This window comes from Oxyura jamaicensis, chromosome 2 (assembly GCF_011077185.1).
Source record: "Oxyura jamaicensis isolate SHBP4307 breed ruddy duck chromosome 2, BPBGC_Ojam_1.0, whole genome shotgun sequence".
Taxonomy (NCBI): domain Eukaryota; kingdom Metazoa; phylum Chordata; class Aves; order Anseriformes; family Anatidae; genus Oxyura; species Oxyura jamaicensis.
The window spans coordinates 145,585,731-145,608,391 of record NC_048894.1 but is presented as its reverse complement, the minus strand read 5'-3'; the positions used below and the strand labels follow the sequence as shown (position 1 = coordinate 145,608,391).

Genomic DNA, 22,661 nt, shown 5'->3' with positions numbered 1-22,661 from the left:
AGTGAAAGCCCGCAAGATGGTCTAGTAAATGTGTTTTGGGGGAAAAACATTTCTCCCTACAGGAGTTTGGAAAGCCGTACAAGATGCTTGTCAGCAGTAATCACACGGTTGGGGTTAGCACTTTCTTGCTACCACTGTTAGCAGGACCTAAATGGAGCGTTTGGGAAATCTGTTGCTCCTGGGGAAGGCCAATTACACTGGGCTTCTGGTCCTGCCTAGTGGTGTCACTGAAACCACAGGGCAGTCCTAAGAAAATGCCTTCATTTAGGGTTAGGGTTTTTTTCTTTGCTTAGCTCTGTATGTATAAAGTAAGCATACTGAGAAACGCTGGGTGTGCTGTGACACAGCCAAAGAAGGTAGCAGCTTAACCCCAGCTTCTCTGCAGTCACCTTCCTTGTGGTTCTTGGGGGTTGCCCTGCCAGGGTGCAAAGCCTGGGGGCACGCTGAGCACGAAGGAGAAGCCCCAGGGGAAAACTTTCTTGTTATCTTTTAAAGTTATGGGTGAACGCTCCTCTTGCCCTTATACTTGAAACTCCTATCGACATGCCAGGTGGGGGGGTTGGATCAGCCCCTTCTCAAAGATCAGTAATGTACGGTTCAGACCTGGCTCTAGTTAGGCAGCTCTCACTAGATTTGGGTGTTGTAAAGGTAAGTCTTTAGTGCCAGGTCTTGATATTAGTATGTGCCTTTGTAAGTGATAGCTAACAGTAAGTGAGGTAATAACTTCAGTCACCTGACGGTATATGAGTGAACGTAATGTTTTTCCCCCCCCATTTTTCTAGACTTATTGAAGTTCATTCACCTGATGCCAAGCACACCGTGGTTCTCAGGAGTAAGGATTCAGCTACAGCCCAGGCCTGGTTCAATGCCATCCACTCCAGTGTCAATGATCTCATCCCCAGGGTGATTGCAGAGGTCAGAGACCAGCTGGGTAAAACAGGGATTGCTGGAAGTCGAGAGATTAGGCATCTAGGCTGGCTTGCAGAAAAGGTAATGGAAACATTCTTGTTTTTATTTCTAAGCTTTCTCTTTCTTACTGTCTGAGATTCTTTTTTTTTTTTTTTTTTTTATTTATTTATTATTTAGCTTTCCTTGAAGACCTTTCTTTTCCTAATGTGTCAAATTTCTTTTTTTTTTCAATGTGACTGGAAGGTCCCCTGAGTCTTCACTTCAGTATAACAAGTAGCAAAGGCTTTCCTGGGCGATCAAAAGTCTCATGACCTGTCAAGTTCAAGTGTGGGACGTGAGTCACAAAAACTGACACCAGCCTCAAAGTTCTCTGCTGCCATTATGTCTCCTGTATATGACGCAGTCTGCCTTAGTCTCCTTCCTGCTCCTGGCCTGGGAAGTAGCCAGTTACTTGGTCCGTGGTCCACCCCTCTGCTCTGCCTGGCTGCAAGTTAGCCATGGTCTGGAGCACGAGGTGGCTGTCCCTGCTGCTCCTGGGAGCTCGATGCTTCAGTGAAGCCCTGCATTGGAGCTGATCTTCATGGAAGGCAGCTAGAGATGTGTCCCCACGTCTTGCACAGTTTGAGTCTCAAAATATTTTTTGCCCACAGAGAAAAGCTGGTGCCCCGTATGAGAGTAGCTTGGCATTTAGTGACCTGTGGAACGCAGACCCGTATGGTATCAGAATGAGATCATCTGGTTTTAAATCAGTACTTTTAAATCAGGAATTGTCTTTGGCACTGTACCAGCTGCTACATGTGGAATGGCTCCTGTAACAGCATTCACATCGTGCCCAGATATGCCTCGCAGCCAGATGTTACTTGGGTGGCCCTTCCGAGCATCTCAGCCTCTCCAGCTGGGGTGCATGCAAAGAGTCGCAGTGCTACAAACTGTCCTTGTAGCCTATGCTTCCACCACAGGTGCAGAAAGCTGACTGTGATGGTCCTGAAAAAAACACTGTTCCCATTAGCACTATTTGGGTTTTTTTTATAGGTGGAAATACAGGAGCCACAGGCACAGCTACCATCTAGTATCCTTTAAAAGGACACACCATTTGTTTTTAGGCAAATGTGAGTCAATCCACACCACATGTAACAAGGCAAAGATTGCAGAACTTTGCAGACAGACTTTACACATTTTCCTGTCCCTCCAGACAAGCTTGCGGTGTGGAAAACAGAACAACACTGTGGCTTAGTGTTGTAGGGAGTATGAAATCTGGGGGGATAATCTCAGCTCTTAGTTAAAAAAAAAAACAGAAGACTTTGTAAATAAATTTTCATAGTATTAAACCAGGCAACCATGGGATGTTTGAACTTGCTTTCATGTTGTATCCTTTCTATAAAGTTATGAAAAGTTGAACGTACGAGTCCTTTTCTGTTTCTAAATCCTCTTTTCTGAAGCAGTAACTGCTGTGTAGCAGATCAGATATACTTTATACTTAACAAACTAATCATCATCAAGTGATCAACAGATCATTTAAGCGGATGCACAGCATGCTTCTTGTTTGTGAATTTCCTCTCCCTATTACGAAGTGTGATCGACAACACTTGGTTGTGGGATCAGGGAGCTGTGGAAGCTTAGAAGCAGGGACACAAATGGGACCCCTGGATTGGAAATAGAAGTGAGTGCTGTGCATGGCAGAGGACACGAAACAGCTGCTGTGTGCCACCTCTTTCACGGATGGGTCGGTGATGCCTCCAGTTAATGCTGAATCGATTCTTCGGGTTTGGCTGAAAACATTTGTAGAAATGCATCTAATTTTTTAAAAACTATGCAAGATTTCTATTCTTATAATGCTGAAAGTCATGTGAAGAATGATGTACCCTTAACCTGTTTTCTTCGAGGCAGTTACTACACAGTATCCCATTCACACACATCTTTCCCCTCTTCTTTTTGCCTTGCAGACTGCAGTCGTAGTTCATGTTATTGAGCATGGGCCAGTTCAAGATCCTGCTGAATTAGTGGTGAAACTCGTGTTGCCTTTAATAGGACCAAGTTGTGGTTCTGTGCGCATTCCAGAGTATTTACAATGGCTGTCATCAAGAATTAGCCTTGGGAGGTTTCTAACAGCATTGTAACCAAATGTCAACATGTTTTTTTAACCATACTAACCATCCAAGCTTTGCAATAGTAACGCAGTGAGGTCAAAAGCTCCCAGCTTCTTATTTGGGAGACCAGTTAAAAAGCAGGGAAAATCACTACATATGGTAAAAAGCTAAGTTAAATTGCTTTTATTTTCTTACTGGACTGCAGGCTGTAAATGCTGGATTTAAGACAGATAACCTGCAGGGTGGGAGAGGAGGGTGCAAACTCTACAGATACTGTTTCAGAGGAGGTGTTGGAGTCAGCCAGGCTAGGTGCTGACCACAGGGCATTTCCTAGACACTCCCTGTGCAAAACCTGGGTTAGCCAGTGGGGAGAGATTGAATTCTACAGGGACTGTTGGAAGCAGACCAGGAATACCAGCTTTCTTCCCCCGGGTGAACTTTCCTACTACATGCACTCCTGGTTGGTTTCTAAATGCTGGAGCTTAGAAAGCAAAACCCTGGGGGAAAGGGAACTCAGTATTAGTAGCCACATGTGCCTTGTATTCCTCCTAATGCCATCATTAATTATTTTTGTATGATATTTTGTGGCATACCTTGCCATTTTTGCACGGACTGCGGTGGGAAGAAATCTGAACTCCACTTTGGAAAACATCTTAGGCTGTAACTTTTAAGGCAGCTTTTATGGCATCGCATTATGTTACTTACATAGCTTATCCGTACAGTGAATGTGCAGCAAAATGGAGTGACACTGACGGAGATGAATTCCTTTGGCTGTTTGGGGAATGCAGAATGCAATCCCATAGAAATTTCACCGTAATTTGCCGTGATTAGTCTCTGCTTTCATTAAACTATTTCCTGGTTTGACATTTTTTATATGTCTCCGCTCTAAACTTAGCTCTGAACTTCAACCTTTACGTTACTACAGAAATAGATTCATTAGCTGAGCCTCCCTCAGGTGGGTAACATTAAAATAAATAGTAGGTTATCTAAGGTACTACACGATTGCATGCTAACAGGCTTCTTCTACCTTCAGTGAACTTCCCTGTGAAGACTGCCCTAAATTTGTGGTCTTCAGCATCAAACCTCCGCCCTGCAGGTCCACCTTCAGAGCTCCCTAGCTTTTCCCCGGGGTGCACACAATGAGTCCGTCAGCAGGTAAAGCAAAAAGCCATGGATCACATTAAGAAAGCAAACCCTCACTGTGGCTTTATCGTAGGGGAGAAGAAAAACAGCCAGAAGCAATCATTAGAGATGCCAAATTCCCTGTTTTATTAAGATGCTAACCTTGTCCTATCCTTGACCTCATGGGAAGGGTTTCTGAAGCCAGCCAAGGATTAGGGAGTTATGTTAGTTACCAGCATCCTAAAACTTGCCTGTGACTAACAGAAATGTCAAGTGCCAGTTTATAATGAAGTGCATGTGCTCTCCACAATCTTTTATTTCTTGTATTTCTTTGGAACTTCAGCAAGTCCTGTGGGATTAACTAAAATACAAATGGGAGGGAACAGCTGCATGTGGGTTTTAATCTTTCCAGGCCTTTTTTTTAAGGTTCCCTGTAAAGACACTTCCAGTGACCAGATACAAAAAAGTAATGTAATCCTAACTGAGGAGCTTTTCCGTGTACATGTTAATTGTCCCTCTTCTTTACAGTAATCCTTTTGATCCTTTCAGAAATGTCTTTTCCACCTCTTTTTTCCCCCATTTTTTTTATAGTTGTGCACGTGCAGTGGATTACAAGGAGGCTGAAACGAGCATCATTGCTTTTCTCACCGCACTTATCCACCTGCTGTTGAGCTCTTCCATGAGGTGCAAGCTCTGCTCTTACACTGGAGAGGCAAAATATTGAGGAAATGTTAGTTTATCAGTTTGTAATGTCAGTTCCAATAGACCGAGATACTAATGGCAAAAGTTGTATGTCCATTTTTGCTTCTTGAATGTGAACACAGCAAGGTTGTTCTGGCAAAAGAGTTTTTGCAAAGGGTGTTTTTTCCTATTCAGCAATCGGGCACACAAGCACTGAAGCTGGAGTGAGGTGCCAGTACTGTAGCTAGGTCATTAAAAAAAATAAAAGAAAAAAACACAAAACACCCCCCCCCCCCCCCAAAAAAAGAAACACACCAAGAACAGAAGCGAACCCCCCCAGTTCTGTGTCTCTCACTGTTCTTACTGTGCCAGGGATGCTTTAAATGTAGACTTGGCGAAAGAAAAAGTACTCCTGCAGCTCGAGAACATTCTCCTTTCTGAATGTCAAATGTCTCAGCAGACAATGGGGTTGTTAAAATAGTCTCAAGGTTCCTCTGAGAAACTTGAAAATAGGAGTAGCTGCAAGTTGTCTTTTATAATGATAATATTTGAAGCGGCAAAAAAAAAACACCTTTCTGCTTTTTTTTTCTTTTTTTTTTTTTTTTCACTAACTCCAGCATTTTGCTTGTGTTAACGTAGCTCCACGTGCTCAGAGCAAATGTGTACAGGCTCTCAGAAATCCGATGGGTAGATCAGAGTGGAGAAAATACCTGATGCTGGAGGGGGAACAGCCACACAGCATGGTGAATTAGAGTTGTTTTTCAGCTCGTGACACTATCTTTTAAATGAGAAGTGTGTTCATACGTTACGGGCTGTACAGTCTGCTCAGACCTTGGATAACCATATCATTGTTTTAGAGCCGAAGTGTGGGACGTGTCATCGCAGAGTGATCTTCGCTATCGAGCTGTGTATTGCAGCCTTGTATTTATATTCCTGCTCAGTGCCTAATTCTGCGGGGGGAGCGATAGCGGTAAGATGGTGAGACACGCAAGCTGTCCAAACAAGATTTAGGCAAATGACATGAGAGTGTATTTGAGGGTGTTTTTCCAGGGTGAAATGAAAATGTTTCTCTTTTCCCATTTCCTTTGCACCTATGCTCATTGGTTAGCAAAATAAGTAGACAGCAACAGAGCCACATTGTTATTCTCATCACAGACCTGTGAGTTTTCAAAGAACAGAAGCGAAGCTTCAGTTTTAAAATTTTATATAATTTCTGGATTTCTAGAACAGACTTTTAGCAGTGACCTTAAAATGTCTTTGCACGAGAAAGCCACCAGCCTGTCAAGTAGTTCAAACATTCTGACTTCTGTAACAGCACGCAGATCTGATTTTAACCACCTTCCTGCGACACAGTATAAAAAGCACGGCAGCTGCTAGACAACATTTAAAAAAACCCTGGCACGGCCGTGTCCGGGTCTGCAGTGCCTCTGATGCTGTGATGTGGCCGCTTGAACAGCCGTACCTCGGGGCTGCTGCCGACCCCCTTGGCTCCCCCAGCTCTTCCATCACAGCGGTGGCAGCGCTCACCTGACCCTGTAATGAGCCAGATCAGAAAGTTACACTGGCAGAAAACTTATTACTTATTGGGGTGGAACATTAGCTTTCTGCAGGTTTAGGTCCCTGAACCAGCTCACTACAGGTTTTTTGACAAATACAAATTCCAGTGCAAGGGCATGTGGCAGAGGTACAGGGACTGGGAGATGGGGCTGCCGCTTTGGACAGCTTGCAGCTCTTTGCCTGGGCTGGTGTCAGACTGCACAAACAGAACCAGCAGCTTGTTCGGGAATAAAATCTGGGTTGTGCTGATCCCCAGGTCTTCATTCTGACTTGGGAAAATAGCTGTGCACGTTTAGTCTGAAACGGCAGTGAACTTTGAGTTGTACTGAGTCTTAACCCCTGTTGCAAATCAGTGTATACTTTAACCAGATAAATAACCTGCTAGAAACATCGGTGTTTGCTAAGAAAACTACTTTTCCAATCCTTTTTTCTTTTTCTGAAAGGAAATTACATTCATGTAGTGTGGTCTCCTTGGCCATTTCTATTCTCTACAGCTTTCCTTTTCTACTGTCATTGCTTCTTTTCTTTAGTAATTACCTATGCATGTGTAGAAGTGCTACCTATCTGTAATGCCCAGGAAGAAGAGCAAGGCAGTTTGGTCCTGGCCTCCTGTTTTGAATGGCTAGAGAAGGAGACGATTTGTGATATGCATACCATACAGGTGGTCATAATCTTAACATTGATCTGGCCTTTTGGAGATTATACATACCTCAAATGAGAAAATCTACTATGTGGCCTAAATTCGATATTGTATCTTTGTAATCTTTTATGTGGCCTAAATTCAAAATTGTATTCTGGCTAATTGCTTGCTGTGGAGCACTTAGATACAAATGAAGAGTCCTGCTTTTGCCCTGTGTCACTTAACCTCATAGCTTATTAGCTCTAGAATTTATTTGTTTGCTTTGTGAAACACCACAACAGAGCACTTAATTACATTAACAGTCTTCATTATCTGGGATAACGATCAGCCTGTACTAAGGAAAGACGTAAACCTGAAGTAGCATGAAGAGTAATTTCCTCTCCCAGATTCGGTGAGGTCTCTCCACAGGCCAATTCATCAGCAGTATCATTGTTCTCTTGTTGCTTTAGGTGCCTTCAATAAATGGATATATTAAGAAAAATTCTGGCTAAAAACAGCCATTTCATTCACTGCACTCTGAGGACTTTGCCAGTCTTTATCTGCAACACATACATACGCTATTTCTTCTCATGCCAACGAGAGCTGAGCAAAGGATAAATCTAAGTCAGGCACAAGTGCTCGGTACAAGGGGATTGGAAAGAAGAATAAGTGTAAAGATAGGGCTGATAAATCATGAAAAATTACAATAGATATGCATATGAAAGATCTGAGCTTGAAAGTTAGCCTCTATTTCTGCAGCACAGTTTGTTTTTTATAGTGCAAAAACCCCCCAAACCTTTAATCAGATAATTATGGAGCACAGTTACACAGTGAGTGAATGCTGTTGTGCCCGTGTTAGCCTTCAGATGTAAAATTATTCTTGCAGAATTTGAGATGAAGTGTAAAATTGGGCCCTGCATGTCCCCTCGCCCTTTCCACAAGGGTTGCATTAGTTCTGGACGGATTCCAGCGGAAGCAATTACATTTTGCCTGTTCTCCCTCCGAAGTTTTGATCTAACCATCTTAACGATGATTGTTCTAATTTTTTTAATGAAATATTTATATTGCTATTCATATAAACCTCAGGAATGATGAGAAAGTTTCTTTATAATGATATTCTGCCTTGAAGTTTTATTTATTTAACTTCTCCCTTCCTGCACTGGGAGAAATGGTGAGCCCAGAGGTATAAAACCAGCCTGGGCTGGAGGGGACATGAAGCACTGGTGGGAACCCACGTGGTAGCCCCTGGTGCTGGGGTGGATGTCCCACTGACAGACCCAGGGCAGGGCTTGAAACAGGAGGAGAGGATGCCAGAAGGAAACAGGGCAAGTTTGCTGCTTCCCAGGGCAAAGGATTTGTTTCTTTGGGTTCTCCATCATGGCAAGGCAGTGGGAGCACATCCCAGCATGGTCCTGAGCACAGGCAGCCATGGCACAGGAGCTTAATTCCTTGTTCTACACAACCCAGCCCTGAACTGCTGTGGGCTGGGCTGGGCAGGATTTCCCCCCAAAAAGGAACTTCTTCAGAGATTTTGCTTGATTTGTAGAACATTATGCTCTCCATCTTTTGCCTCGGCAGCTGCAGATGCGTCTCTAAGAGGATCCACCTCACCTCGGGCAGGTGCCAGGTCAGCTTACCTTACGGGGCTTCACAGCTTTGAGAGCACGTGTTTGAATGTATATGCATTCAAGTTCAGTTTGAAAAAAAAGCAGGAGAGATGCAGGTATGATAAGAAGGAAAGCTTTGATCCCTTTCCTCTAAAAGCAGGTGAAGGGCCTTCTTTTTTCTCTTAGCCTCTGTCCGTAAATACTGCAAGAAAGACAGTGAAAGAACTGGGGACAGTGATGCTCCTTGGTTCTCAAATGTGATTTAAATGCAACAAATAAACCACATACCATAGGGAAGCAAGACACATCTGAACACGTATGCAGCCTTGCCAGGGGGGGAGCAGAGGGTGCAATTCACAATGATTTTAACCACTTAAGAGCCTACACAACTGGTCTCCTCCTGCCCCACTGGTTTTCTGCCCCTTCCTCCTGCAGGTACATGTGCTCAGGGGCTGAGCTACAGCAAACTGGCATTGAATGGGACCAAAGACACCTCAAAGAGACCTGACATCTGAGTTAATTTTTTCACCTGGACCACTGGTGGGCTTCTGGTGCAAGCAGGGAGTCAGCAGTGGATGGGCAGAAAAGGGGAGCTCCTGTGCTTACACAGCTGTAGGGATACATGATAGGAGAAAACGTGTTTTGCTTGGTTGCTGTTTTGCTTTGTTTTTCTACTTCTTGGTTGCATTTAAGAAGTTTGAAAGAAAAGGGGTATCCATCTTGGAAAGTCCAAGATTTTCACTGGAAACTCTGAGGTGTATCGTTGGAGATTTAACATTTTTTCAGCTCATATTGCTCTTGTTGTTTGTCCGGGTGACGTTGTACAGAGGTAGGCGGGGACAGTCCCGCAGCCACCTCCCATGGCACTGGAGGGGATGAGTTTTCCTGGGGCCCAGCTGTGAAACACCAGAAACAGCTGCAGGGCTAAGGAAAGCTCTCCTGCCTCCCCACGAGCAGTATCTGCTGTCAAACACTTATTCTCATTTGCTGTTTTGTCTCCTGAAGTTAAAAATCACCTCTAGGGAAACAGAGAGGTCCATTAGGGGTGCTGTGACCTTCAGGCTCTGCCCAATATGAATTCCTCTCACCCCAGTCATCAGTTTTTTTCTAACACAATACTCCCATTTCAGCCTTTTTCTGGATTAATGACATGAATAAATAGATTAGAAAGCAGCAGAATAGGCCATAAAAAATGAACTATTCCCTCTGCTCTGCAGCCCCACCAAAACCCTCAGCTAATGCTCACTGAGAAGGCTGGCAAATGCAGAGCTGATCCTAGTAAAAACGCCTTAATTTGGAGGAAAACATTTGCTTTTTTTCGTTGTGTTATTGTGTAGTGTTGCCCCATCCTGATCTTCCAATTCAGCTTCCAATCAAAGGTGTGCTGTCTCTCCCCACGAGTGCTTTTAGGACAGATTAGCTAGTTAATGTTTGAGGGATGTTGCAGAAGAAAGAGCAAAGCAGTGCTGCTGGTAAAAGCAGAAGCAATATGCCTCGTATCCTGTTTTGCCAAACAACTGCTAACAGGGAAAAATAAACAGATTTTCTAAAAATACCTTGAGAAGAAGCTGTGCTCTCTGTTGGAAAGAGGGATTGACCTTTAGAAGAATAGGGGAGTTAAAAAAAAACCACAGTGGTAAGGGAAAAGTTACATGCATTATAATTTTCAGTGTGGAAAGACATTTACTCAATGCAGACTCTACAAATCCAGTCCTATTTCAATCCTCACCCTCTGTTTATGAAATAGGCTCCTAAGGCTATTAACGCCAGCCTTTTACCTTATTATTGTATTCTGTAAAAATAAAATTATACCCATAATACCGTGACAGCCCTTACAAAAATGTGCCATTAGACAATTATATTGCAACACAGCATCTCTGGGAACTGCAGGGAAGTATTTCTCTTACAGCTTAATTGTTGTATCAATAGCATTTTCAACACTCTTGGTTGCTGAGGAAGAAAGGAACATGAAGATACCGTATGTAAAAAAGCGTATTTGGAAGTATTGATTGCGGGGTCTGACTGTGGCAAGAATGCTTGAGTTACGAGTGAAATCCTCCTAAGAACTGTACTTGAAACAAATCCATGGCTGAAAAGGTTTCTTCTATCATTCCTCTTCTCTCCCACTCTTCTGCCAGTGTCTGTTTTATTGTAGTTATTTTAAGACAGGAAATGTTTTGACACTGGAGTTTTAACTAAAAGAAATCGTAGTGCTGATAAAAAAAAATTAAAAAAAAAAAAAATCATTTCATTCCCTTCCCCCAGATCCTTCAATTCTGAAGATTTATCACCAGCTGCAGAATTATGCTCCCTGTTTAACTGGGCAGTGATTGATAGTGCACATCAAGATAATTAGGCTAAGTAGTCTCCTAAACCCCCAAGCCCACAGCTACCTTTAACCTCCACATTGTCTTTACTGCAACATAAATAAAAAGCTTTAGCAAAGGATAGAAAAAAAATAAAATTGATAGCGAGGCAGCCTCTTTGCCCTCTCCAAGGGGTTTCCTCTTCTCATTTTTAATGAGACCCATATTAGTTGTCATTTGTACCTTCCCTGATGAATAGTTTGAAAGAAAAGCTTTTCTCTGTGCGCAGCAAAATTTGTGCCAAGTTTCTGACCTTTGCTTTCGGTAAGACCTCATTTGAGTCTCGGTCCCAAGCCCAAACATATTGTTGGATCAATCATGTTGATTTTTGGCTCTGATAGTAATGCACAGCTAATGAGTTGTGCGGTGTACATATTAACCTCAGGCCTGATGGTGCCAATGCCAAGCACGTAGCAAAATCACGCTGGGGCTTCGGAAAAGACATACAGTGCTGGCATCTTAATAGGAGCAGACAATTAAAAACAGTAGAGCAGTATCGTATCACAAGTTCACTGCTTGTGGGATACAGGATTTAATCAAAGCAGGAAAAACAAACCATCTTCTGTCTGTTCGAAAAAAAAAAAATAATCTCAACATCATAAAGGTGCTTTATGAACTGTGAAATAGACAGGAAAGCCTGAATGTTTAAGCAGCAAGATAATGATTTTACTACCAAAAGGGAATCTACTTGGGGGAACAGCCACTGAAAAGCACTAGATTTAACCTTGTCAGAGATTACCGTGTAATGATTATCACAGCATTTCAAGGAATTTGAGCTCAATGCCATAGCTTTTTGATTAATAACTGCATGGTATCTCATTTAGCAATACTTCAGCAAAGTTCTTCTGTCCCCACAAGTGAAAGCTCCTAAGACCAATTGTTGGATTCCCAGAAACAGACAGCATCACTATCTTTGAAAGCAGCTGTTCCTGATCACTTACAAAAGTAACACTTCCCTCAAAGGGCCAGATTTTGATCTCGTTTTACAATTGTAAATCTAGGGAGAGACTGTACTTTGCTAATCAGCCCCATGGAGAGAGGGACAACAATCCCAACATGCACAATATCCTTCTCTCCTGGCTGTTTTCCTTTAAGGATTAGGAAGGGAAGGAAGAATTGCACAATGGCTATATAAGAAAGCAACATTTTCAGTTTTAATGTAAGTCCTAAACAACCAGCTGGAGGGGACAAAGAAACAGAATAAATGGGATTTCCAGAGGTCACACACAGTTTTATGGACCCCTTTATGCAATGAAAACTGGTCAATTAAACTGAAGGAACGTTACTGCTTAAAACAGCAAATCAAATGACATTGAATGGAAAAACCCAAAGTACATAGACACGCAATCTTAGGTCTTCCCGTTAGCTTTTGGATGCAAGATAGAAAAAAAAACAGCCTGACAGGTAACAGGGCAGCCTGAAAAGGGGGGGCAGTAGGTAAGAGAATCCCAAAAAGGATCTTCTGGAAGTGTGAAGTTGTCTAGATGTGGGAGGAATTGCCCCATCATGCATCGTTCCTTGTAGAGCACCCTGCCAGGAGTCCACGTGCAGCACTACTGAGTCCTGGAGAGAGTGAGCACGAGGGAGGTGAGTGGCCGCACGCTCAACACAATGCAGTGGTATCGTTCCCTGTCAGATATACCATAGGTGTAGACAAATTAGATGCTGGTATAACACCCTGACCTTGTGGCAGAACCTGTTGGAATGACATTGGATTTTTTTTGGCAGCAGCACAGCTCACAGAAGTAATGCAGTTTTATCAGAGATGTTGAGAAATTTGAGAAATAGCAACAAAATGGGATTAATGGAAAAGTCCACAGTCCATTTTACAGTTTCTCTTGCTGAAATATCACATGGAATCATGGCTTTTTCTGCTCTAATAGTGATGTTAGGTATTTTCCTCTTCTCACCCAGCTGTGTTATTGGCTGTATAAATAAATGCACAGCTTAGTTTGATGTCAGTAAAGACAGGCGGCAGCAGTAGTGTCGCAGGTATTACAAGCAATAGCAATTAAACTTGTAGGAGATGAGGATGAGAAGAGTCAGAAGAAGTTGGTGAAAAATGACAGGACTTAAATGGCATGCTGCTAAGGAGTGAGTCATCTCGTCAGCGGGGAAATAGGGTGGTTTAACTCCAGCAACTTCAGCAAAAGCACACCCATTTTTACAAGCTTCAGTTCCAAGCCTGCCGAGGATCATCTCCAAGATCTGGATACACACCTTGGAATATATATATATTTTTAAGAACAGGGTTTCCCCCTCTCCTTTGAAAGGATTTGTCTTCTTGTGCAGTGTGCCTGTTTAATAAATTCAGGGTACAAGGAGGCATTCTTGAGGCAGAGGCTGTTTTTTCGTGTGTACATTGAAAAGAAAGCATATGTGTGTGTTCAGAGCAGCTGCTCCCAGTGCAGCGATGTTGCTGCTGAAGACAAATGGACTCAACAAACATTTCCTCTGATGTTATTTGGATTCCCTGAAGTTCAGGTTCTTGTACAGTAACGGTAGCCCTACTGGAAGGAAACACCTGGGTTTTAATCACTAGATGCTAACAACTGCCAGCCGCCATGAGGATTGCTGAAACTCTGTGTGCACACATCATGTTATTGTTGGGGCTTTTTTCATTTATACATTTCTGCTGAGCAGATGCTGCTGTGCAAACATTCACGCACCGATCTTGTACTGAAAATAGTTGCAGACATCGGCCATAGCGGGCTGCCCACACGTAATATGCGTATAGCTGCTTTATGCTAGAAATGTCAGGGATGTTTATGGAAGCATCTCTAAAAAGTTCACTTTGAGGAGAAGCCTGCTATGGAAATAGAAGCTTTCCCATTTGTTTATGGAATGAAAAGCTTGTACATCAATATGAGAAGTGCTTTGTGGTGTTCTCTCTGGCCTTATCTCCTGTCATCCCATGTGCAAAGCATTCTGTAGGGCCTTTTAGGAAGGTAACACATTAAAACTTTAGTTTTAAATGCACACATGCGTTCATTCCCCTTAAAAATTCTTTATCATGATTGGATTTATGCTTGGATGCTGGAACCATTGGGTTAAAAATACATTAACATTCTCCCACATGAAATTACAAAATGGAGGTTTAAGTTAGCATGCCCCAAACTGCAGTCACATTTTAACAAGGCCGAGGGAATTGGCAGAGGTGGCAGAAGCCAGTGCTGGCAGAGGTACTGCAGAGAGGAGCGGCGTGGAGAGGGATTGCACTGCTGCACGAGGTGGGCTGAGAGCCTTCTGTGTGACATCGTGTCTGCAGGCCCTCTGCTTCTGTCTTTGGTGGGAGGGTTGGTTATTGAGGATGAGCTGACAAACTTGGGTTCTCGCTTGGACATTGCCAGAGGCTGGAGTAAAAAAGACAGCAGCAATAATTTTCACAGAATCACAGAGTCATGGAATTGTAGGGGTTGGAAGGGACCTCCAGAGATCGTAGGGTCCAACCCCCCTGCCAAAGCAGATTCCTTAAAGCAGGCTGCCCAGGTAGGCATCCAGACGGGCCTTGAATATCTCCAGAGAAGGAGACTCCACAACCTCCCTGGGCAGCCTGTTCCAGTGCTCCATCACCCTCACCGTGAAGAAGTTCTTTCCCATGTTGGTGCAGAACTTCTGTGCTCCATTTTGTGGCCATTGCCAAACAAATTTGGTGGAGATTGTTGTAGTTGGTAACTACATTAACATGAGAGGGCCTAGGAACTAGCCAAACCTGTATGCAGATTGGGGTAGGAAATAGAGGGACAGCATCAGAAGAGAGTGTGGGCAGTTGTGAGATGAAGCTGAGCTATTGGGATCCTGTGGGAAGGTGACAGTGGAAGGAGCAGCCACCGATGTGCAGCTGAAACTGCTGGGCACACGCAGGTGTACCAGTCTTTGAGCAGTCTGGAAGGTGTTGAAAAATCCCCTGTTGGAAAGGATAAGACCAGCCGCTTCCAAACCTTTTATAACCTTAGAAGATGAATTCTTTGCAGCTGCAAGGAGACCTCAAAGAAAGGAATTTGAGCATCTCTGTGTTCCTTCACTTCAGATTGACTACAGGGCTTGTTTGCGCTCATCAAAGGTCATGTACATCATCAGTTTCCATTGGCCTGGACACCATCGAGTGAAACTTCAGTCTCCACCCACTTCAAATAATTTTAAACAGCTGCTTGGATGGTTGGAAGCACGAGCAGAAGGAATGGGTTGTGGTTATAGGATCACATCCAAGCAAATGAACAGTTCTGAAAAACAGTTAGGAGGAGCCGACCACTAACTGGTAACTGGTGTGCACCTGTGGGCCTGCAGGGGCCTGCAGAGGGGCTCGGTGATGAAGCTGTGGCAGCAGAAGCATTGCAGGTTGCTCTGCTAAAAGAAAATGAAATACAAGAATGCCAGTCCCAGAGGTAACATAGATCATAGACTGTTTCTCTACTGGAGAAGCCGATAGCCACCATGCTGTCATGTGTCAGCCCCAGGGTTATCAGCTCAGGGCCCAGGGTTCAGCAGCAGTGAAGGTTATGTGCATGTGCAGGGGGAATTTACTCCTCATCTCCTCTTCTCCTTTCCGTTTTATCCCTTTGCTCTTCTCCCCTAAAACTCCCCATCCCTGATCACCCCTTCTGACTTTATCTGGGTTAGCTGAGGAGGCATGTTGTACTTATGAATAAACAGTACTTTAAAAGAGGTGCTGGTTATATGCATGAAACTGTGCTAATAGCTAGCCTGATTTCCATCTGGCATAACTTAGGAGTAAACCCATTGACGTCAGTAGAATTGAACGGATGTAAATATAATTGAAGTCAGGTCCTATATTTTTAAGGTTAAGCCTAGAAAATGCTGCGACTCGCTCTCCCCCCTCACTCTCTTTTCCCTTTCAAGCCCTGCCACAAATATGAATGTCTTAATTGGGACTTAGTCTATTTCTGCCTGCTTTAATCAAAGATCTGTCAGTAAAGAATTTTTACAAGATGAAAAGGTGAAGCCCTCCTGACCCCCCCACCTATCTTTAGAAAATCTCCTTGGCTGCTGTTTCTGAAAAATTTCAGCAGCAGTTGTTCTTTTTTCCCTTGGTCAGTTATGTCAAGCAGCGTATCTGCAGCTATGTTTAGTTCTGAACACAAACATGAAGCAGAAATGAAAGCTTTTTGGCAAGCCAAGAACATGATTTTCAGCTCATTCTCACAGAATGGTGTTAATTAATAGATTGTTTTCTGACAAATAGTTAATTGTGCCTGACTATTTTCCATATGGCTAAGGAAATAAGCCAATGAGGGCATGGCAGTTATAAATCCAGAAATTTTGGTATGAAACCACTGGTGTGATATCCAATCCTATTTACTGTACTTCTAAAAAGGGTTATGTGAATATTAGCATATGAGAATGTCACTGGAGTAAGTAGGTTCCAATTTTATTTTGTACACTTTTCTACTGGTGTTATTCAACTGAGTTACTTTTTCTACCAATATGGAATTAGTAATTTTACAAAATTTCTCGGTGACCTCAGTGCAAATACATTCCTAACACTGAGGGTAAAATCAGGAGTGGTGACACTGATAATATTCATACCTGTTTGTACGCTTGGGCTCTTCATTTTGTTGTAGCTGCAAAAGTAATCCTAGGTCTATGCTGTCTGTGTTCCCCTCAGCCAGTTCTTACTGTAAAGGGCTGGCACTTGCCAGCTGGGGTGATTTATTAGCCTGCAGCAGGAAAGATTCTTCCATTGATGAAATCAGTTGGATCATGAGATGTGTATCTCTCATGCCAAAAAGCATCTCTCTTCAGATATGTGACGTGTTTGTAAAGAGAGAAAAAAGGCTAATGCAGTTACCAGGAAGTTCTTTATTTTATTAAATTATCTATTTCAGAAATAATTCTTATATCCTTCATTCCACATCTTGGCCCCAGGGAGATAACCTGTAGCACACTATCGGTTTATACTAGCTTTGGAAATTAATTTTGTTCCTCCAAAGTATTTCTTCTAGAGAAATGTTCAGTTCTCCATAGAATTGTCCAATGAGTAATTAAATGCTACAGTTTTAGAAAAAATATGAAACACTGAGAATTAAAAGCAGATAAAGAGCATTAGCTTTCAAAATTGCATAGCTTATAGCATGTAATTTGCTGATATTTGTAGGATTTGGGTCTGCAGATTGATGGCCCTAATTGTGTATCTTTTAGTAATCTCGATGAAATAACATGGCACAGCACTAAATCCATTTGTCCTGTGTGGCTAATTTAAAGCTCAGCATCGATAATTGCCAAGTAGAAGGTTCTTTATGTCCGTCTTGCTTGTATGGCTCTGCTGAATATTCATAGCTCCTATTAACACATGCCCTTCAATATTTGCTACATTTTTGTCATAGATAGTAGATTAATTAAGCAAGTTGTTGCCATAAACCTCTGGGCTGTGATCTTGTCAGGTCTTGTAGTATATGCAGTGTCAGGTCTGGAAAAGTGATGCCCCTGGTCAAAAAAAAAAGGGGGGGGGGGGGCTTCAGGTGCTTATGGTATTGCTTCAGTCCAACTGTGTGCCGAGCCAGCTCCCAAAACACCTTGCTGGAGGGCTTGCCGTTTGAATGGGAAGGGGCAGCTCGCATCCTGACCATAGCTCTGGGCCTCATAGCTTGAATCCTTTTGCTTTAGGATGTCTTTTTGCTTTTAGGATGTCTTCTACTACCATCATTTGAAATAGATTTTATGAAAGCTGAGCTCTCAGTTTTTAGTGTTTGTTCCTGGCCACAGTGCAAAGCTTGAAAGTATGGAATGTCAGCAAAACAAGAAGGCTTGATGGATCAGCAAAAATAAAATAAAAAAAATAATAGAAAATGTATTTTAAATACCAAGCAAATCTCAGGCTGACTTTCAAGCCACATTTAGTATCCCTGTGGGAGCGTTGGCTGACTAAAGTCAGTAATACTGGTTTAAAGCTGTCTTGTCATTTATTTTTGCAGCATTAGGGACGTGTGTGTGTTTCTTCATGTACCAGACACATGGTGATGACAGCTATTGAGTAAATCACAGGACCCAGTGACAAACTGCAGTTATCCTCTAGCTCTGAAATCTCTCCTGCATTCTTACCACTTAGCCATTTCCTCTGTGGCCACCACTCCCCTGAAATTACTTTGGGTTAGAGCAATGACCATCTTAAAAAGACATTTTGCTGACAAACAAATAAGGGTTTTCTGTTAGTCGTGCAAGCACGTAGTAACACTGGCACACACAATATCCCCAGGATCACAACGGCACGAGCTCCAGCATGGGTAACAAGCTTCTAGTGGTGACACCAGTTAAGCCCTACAATAGAATGGCTAAAATTCAGCTCTGTCCTGGTTAGAGAATTAAAGAAATCAAATTGGATATTAAATGGTGTAACTGTAATGATCCTATATTCCATGAAGATCTTAGATAGTTTGTGGAGGTCTAATTGTGCTGGCAGAAATACAGGCTTTCTGTCTCTGTCCATTAAAAAAAAAAAAAAAAAGAAAAAAAAGTATATGGACTCAAATAATAGAATTGCTTTGAAAAATGACAACCAGGTAAATAAGTAATTCATAAAAAGACAAATATACCAACTCTGTGTACACAGATCTTTACTTAGGCATCTAAATAACTAGGTTTGGATTCCAAATTGTGAGTAATTTTCACCATATTTTTCAGAAACTCGTAGCCTCTCAGCATAAATAAAACTATAAAGGATTCTATTTATTTTTGCTTTTAAAATAAAGCTTCCAAATATTTCGCAGCATGTTCAAAATTTCGGTTGATTAACCGGCATAGATTTTGTGTTTTTTGTTTGTTTGTTTGTTTGTCTTTTCCCTAAGAGAATACATTTTTGTGCCAGGCATGTAGCAAATTCACTCCTGCTTGAGGTCAATAATTGCAATGCAGTCCATCAGTATGACTGAATATTGATCAATGACACAATAGACTGAAATGACACAGTATTTGGAACTGTCCTTGAGACAATATCCTAACAATGACAAAGAAACATCTTGTTCTGTCTTGCTGTCCTACTATTTTTTGTTCCAGCACATCTGATTTGTAATGACCCTTGGGTGAAGTAGCAAAGCTGTCAGTCTTGAAAAGGTATCAGTCACGAAGGGGCCGTCATTTCTGAGCCTGAGCGTTAGGAAAGACAATGTGATAGAGAAAGGCAGAGAACATCTTCTGGGACAGATTTCAGTCACTACAGTTTTAATGTAGACGTTGATTACCTGTCCTTCACCAAACAGACACTGCAATCATTTCAAATGGCATTTTACATGTTTGAGCCATCATTAAAAACTGCAAGCTGCTTTCAAATCAAAACTCCACCTTCAGCAGTCACAGCTGATTCAGTGCTGTTGACAAGTGTTCTTGAGTTGATCATTAGAAATCTGTGCTCTTTTATGGAATTGAAAGGTAAAATGTACGTATCTTTTGAGCTAATGGGTGTTATTACTACACTATCCTAATCTAGCACCCACTTGATCAGCTGAAGGCAGACTCAATTGTAAATTAACGATCTTGAGAGACAGTGACTCGAAACTGATGTCTTCACATTGATTCTGCTCCTGTACAATTACCATTACAGCCCACTGATGAGGGTGAACTACTTCATAAAACACTTCACCTTGACTTGAACAGAAAAATCTGCCCACAGCAAAGCTCCAGGGTATAGCAAACTGCATAGCATAGCAGAGAACAGAGGTTGCTCTTGATATCTTGTACCACATGTGGAGGAAACTGCTTTTCTCCACCACTGAATAACAGCATCCATTTTTGAGCAATTACACAAGAGGTGTGGTAGAGCCTCCAAATCTCCCCACCTTTCTTCTTTGCTGTAATAGAAAGCCATTCACCAGTGCAATCCCTTTCTCCTGTGGCCAGCCCTGATGTGCACAATGCCTCCATGGACTGAAGAGGAAGATACAGGACCTTGCCGTGGTCCCTTCCTTGGGTTTCCTAGGGCAAGTGTGGCTTACTGGAGGAAGGGAAGTAGTGTTTTTCCCCAGTACTAGAACTGTTGTGCTGTGAGGTCCAGTGATTATTTTGGAGACAAAACAGCTGCTCATATGTCCCAGACTTGATCTGTGTCTTGGAGGTACTGTCTATCCAACATATTAATCTATATTTATTTATTTATTAATCTATATCCAACATATTAATCTATAATTTTTATTTAAATATTTATGAAACTGCAAGCAGCTGCTATCACCAACCTTTCAATGATACTTTTGTGAAGGGTGTTTCAGAAAGCAAGTTTTCAGACACCCTCCATTGCAGTCTGAAGAGTCCAGACATCCCATATTTAAGCCATGCGTACTCAAAAGGCATGAAAGCACACCAGCTGCAAAGGTGTCTACTAGTAGCATCTTCACTTATCCTGAACATGTTATCCTGAACATGTGGTTTAAGCATGCTAGAAGAGAGAGATTGCTGGGTGAAACACAGGTGCTAGCTGGCCAGGGATGTAAGTACTTGTTACTGCCTGTTGCACAGGGGTTTGCTTTAATATAGTACCTTAGTGCTCACATCCACTCTTCAGACTTTCTATTCACTTGTTCAGTGGGTATAACTGATTAGAAAAGCCCAGGGTCAATGGTGTCTTCCCTTTTTCTTCTTTCTTCTATGTCCTTTATAAACAGGACTTAATATGTGACCTCTTCCAGAACAGGTTTGTTCTCTGTTAAACTGGCTTTGAAGGTTGGTCGAACTATAGCTAGCCTGTCCTCTATCTCTTGATCAGCCTCAGTTCCCAGTGCTAGCTGGGCCTGTTCTGACCTTCCCACCTGCCTGCCTTGCTGTTTTTCTCAGTCCTTGAATGTTACAGGTTGGGCAGGTCTCCCTTGCCCCTGCCCTTGGGTGATGGAATGTCCTCTTCCCTTTCCCACTCTCCCTGGCCCATTTCTGAGAAGCAATAAAATGGGGAAGATAAGTAGTAAAGTGCAGATTTTTCTTCAGAAGTCTTTTAGTTCATCACTATCTTTTCAGGAATAGACCTTTGCTGTTTGCAAAGCCTCGTTGTCATATCCCTAGTAAATTGTCACTACTTAATTTCAGACAGCAGTCTTGTGGTCTGAAGAAGTTCCTATAGGACAAAACGTATTTTATTCAGAAAGTGAAAGAATACTTTTTAAAATGCAGTGCAGTTTTCTTTCTCCTTGGCTGAGATGAAAAGCAATCAGTGTCTTGAACAAATGATGGTGCATTTACCATCTCTGTGCTCTCTGCCTGTTTGCCCTTCCCTGGGTGTATTCTTGATATTATCAGAAAGTTAGAGTCTTCTATCTTATTGCAAAAGAGTTCTTATGGACCTTTAAATCTCAGCTTCATGCATAGCAAAGTGATCCTGGGTCATGGCAGAGATTTCTAAAAGGCATGAATTACCCATTTTTTTTTATTTTTTTTTTAAATCTGATTCCAATAGTTCAATTTCTGAGCATTTAGTTAACCACTTTCTGTGGACGTGTGCATCAGGAGAAGAAAAAGAGTACATTGTGATTTTAACCACTTCACATGCTTTATTTAAGGCGTGTTGTACAGTGGATAAAGTTCATGTGATGCTGGGTTTCTCACTATCTTACATTCCTTGTCTTCTGCCAGGAAGCTACGGCAAAGGAAATCCAGAGTGTTAAACTCTACGAAATCAGAAGAATCAAGGATACATATTTTATACAGCTGTACATGATTTAAGGTACAAGCTAACTACAAATCCTGCAAGCCTTTAGGCTGCAATGACCATTTTATATAACTACTGCATTCATGTTCACTCAACGTTCATGCAACGCATGCACAAAGAGCTGCATGTGTGCAGAATAATTACGTAGCCTTCAACTCAGGAAATCTTAAGGCATCATTTTCTACCTTCATTTTTGCAGTATTTCATAGACCCATGGAGTAATACAGGTTGGAAGGGAGTTCATGGAGTTCAGTCCCCCTAAGCACAACTAAACCACCTTGCTCAGGACCTTGTCCAGTCACATTCAAGGGTGAACATTTCACAGCGTGTTCCGATGTTTGACAACCATCACACAGCAAAAAGGTTTTGCCTAGCGTCAAACCAGCATTTCCCTTGTTTCACCTTGCAGATGATGCACCCATCCTGTCACTGTGAGCCTCTGAGGAGAATTTGGCTTCATCTTCTCTGAAGCTCTGGAAGCCCCCCAGGCTTGTTCATTAGAAAAACTCACACTGACTTCACTGAGCTCTAGAGCAAACCTTTGCTACAAAACACATTGGGCGTTGTTTGGCTGAGGAGCTCAGACCACTGTACCCACCTACCATTGCTGTGTTAGTGAGTGCAGAGAGGACTGAGGCACTTCTGCCGACAGTTATTGCCATGTGGATATGCGGCAGAGCTGTGAGGAATACCAGCCCAGAGTTGGGACATCTGGTTGAACCTGTTGCCATGCTGTTGTGGCTGACTGTGTTACTTTTGACTAAAGCTGGCTTGTGTCTTGTCATTTTAAAGGCTATCTAGAAGGGATGAGACTTGAACAGATCTGTCCCAAGAACGGGTGTCCCGTTCATGTTCATCAGGGCCTGTAAGTTAGCTGTCAGTGACCCCAGTCTGCATGGTCCCCGCTGTGGCTGCTACACATGCAGGAGCACCAGGGCCAAGCGACAATGTCGCTCCTTCACTGCTCGGTGCTCCCAGAAAGCAATATTGGACCCTTTGGGGGATTCTTTTGTGTGCATTGCCTGTGCTCCAAACACAAAAATGGCACAAGCCACCTCTGAGTTGTCACTG

The 22,661-nt window shown here is 42.6% G+C and overlaps 1 protein-coding gene across 1 annotated transcript in view; it reads left to right on the top strand.

Moving 5' to 3' along the window:
• Positions 1-22,661, top strand: part of SNTB1 (syntrophin beta 1) — a 114,293-nt gene that overhangs the window by 72,034 nt on the left and 19,598 nt on the right. The window contains exon 3 of the mRNA XM_035318056.1: positions 783-990. Coding sequence (XP_035173947.1) covers positions 783-990 — 208 coding nt within the window. The remainder of the gene's footprint in view (positions 1-782; positions 991-22,661) is intronic.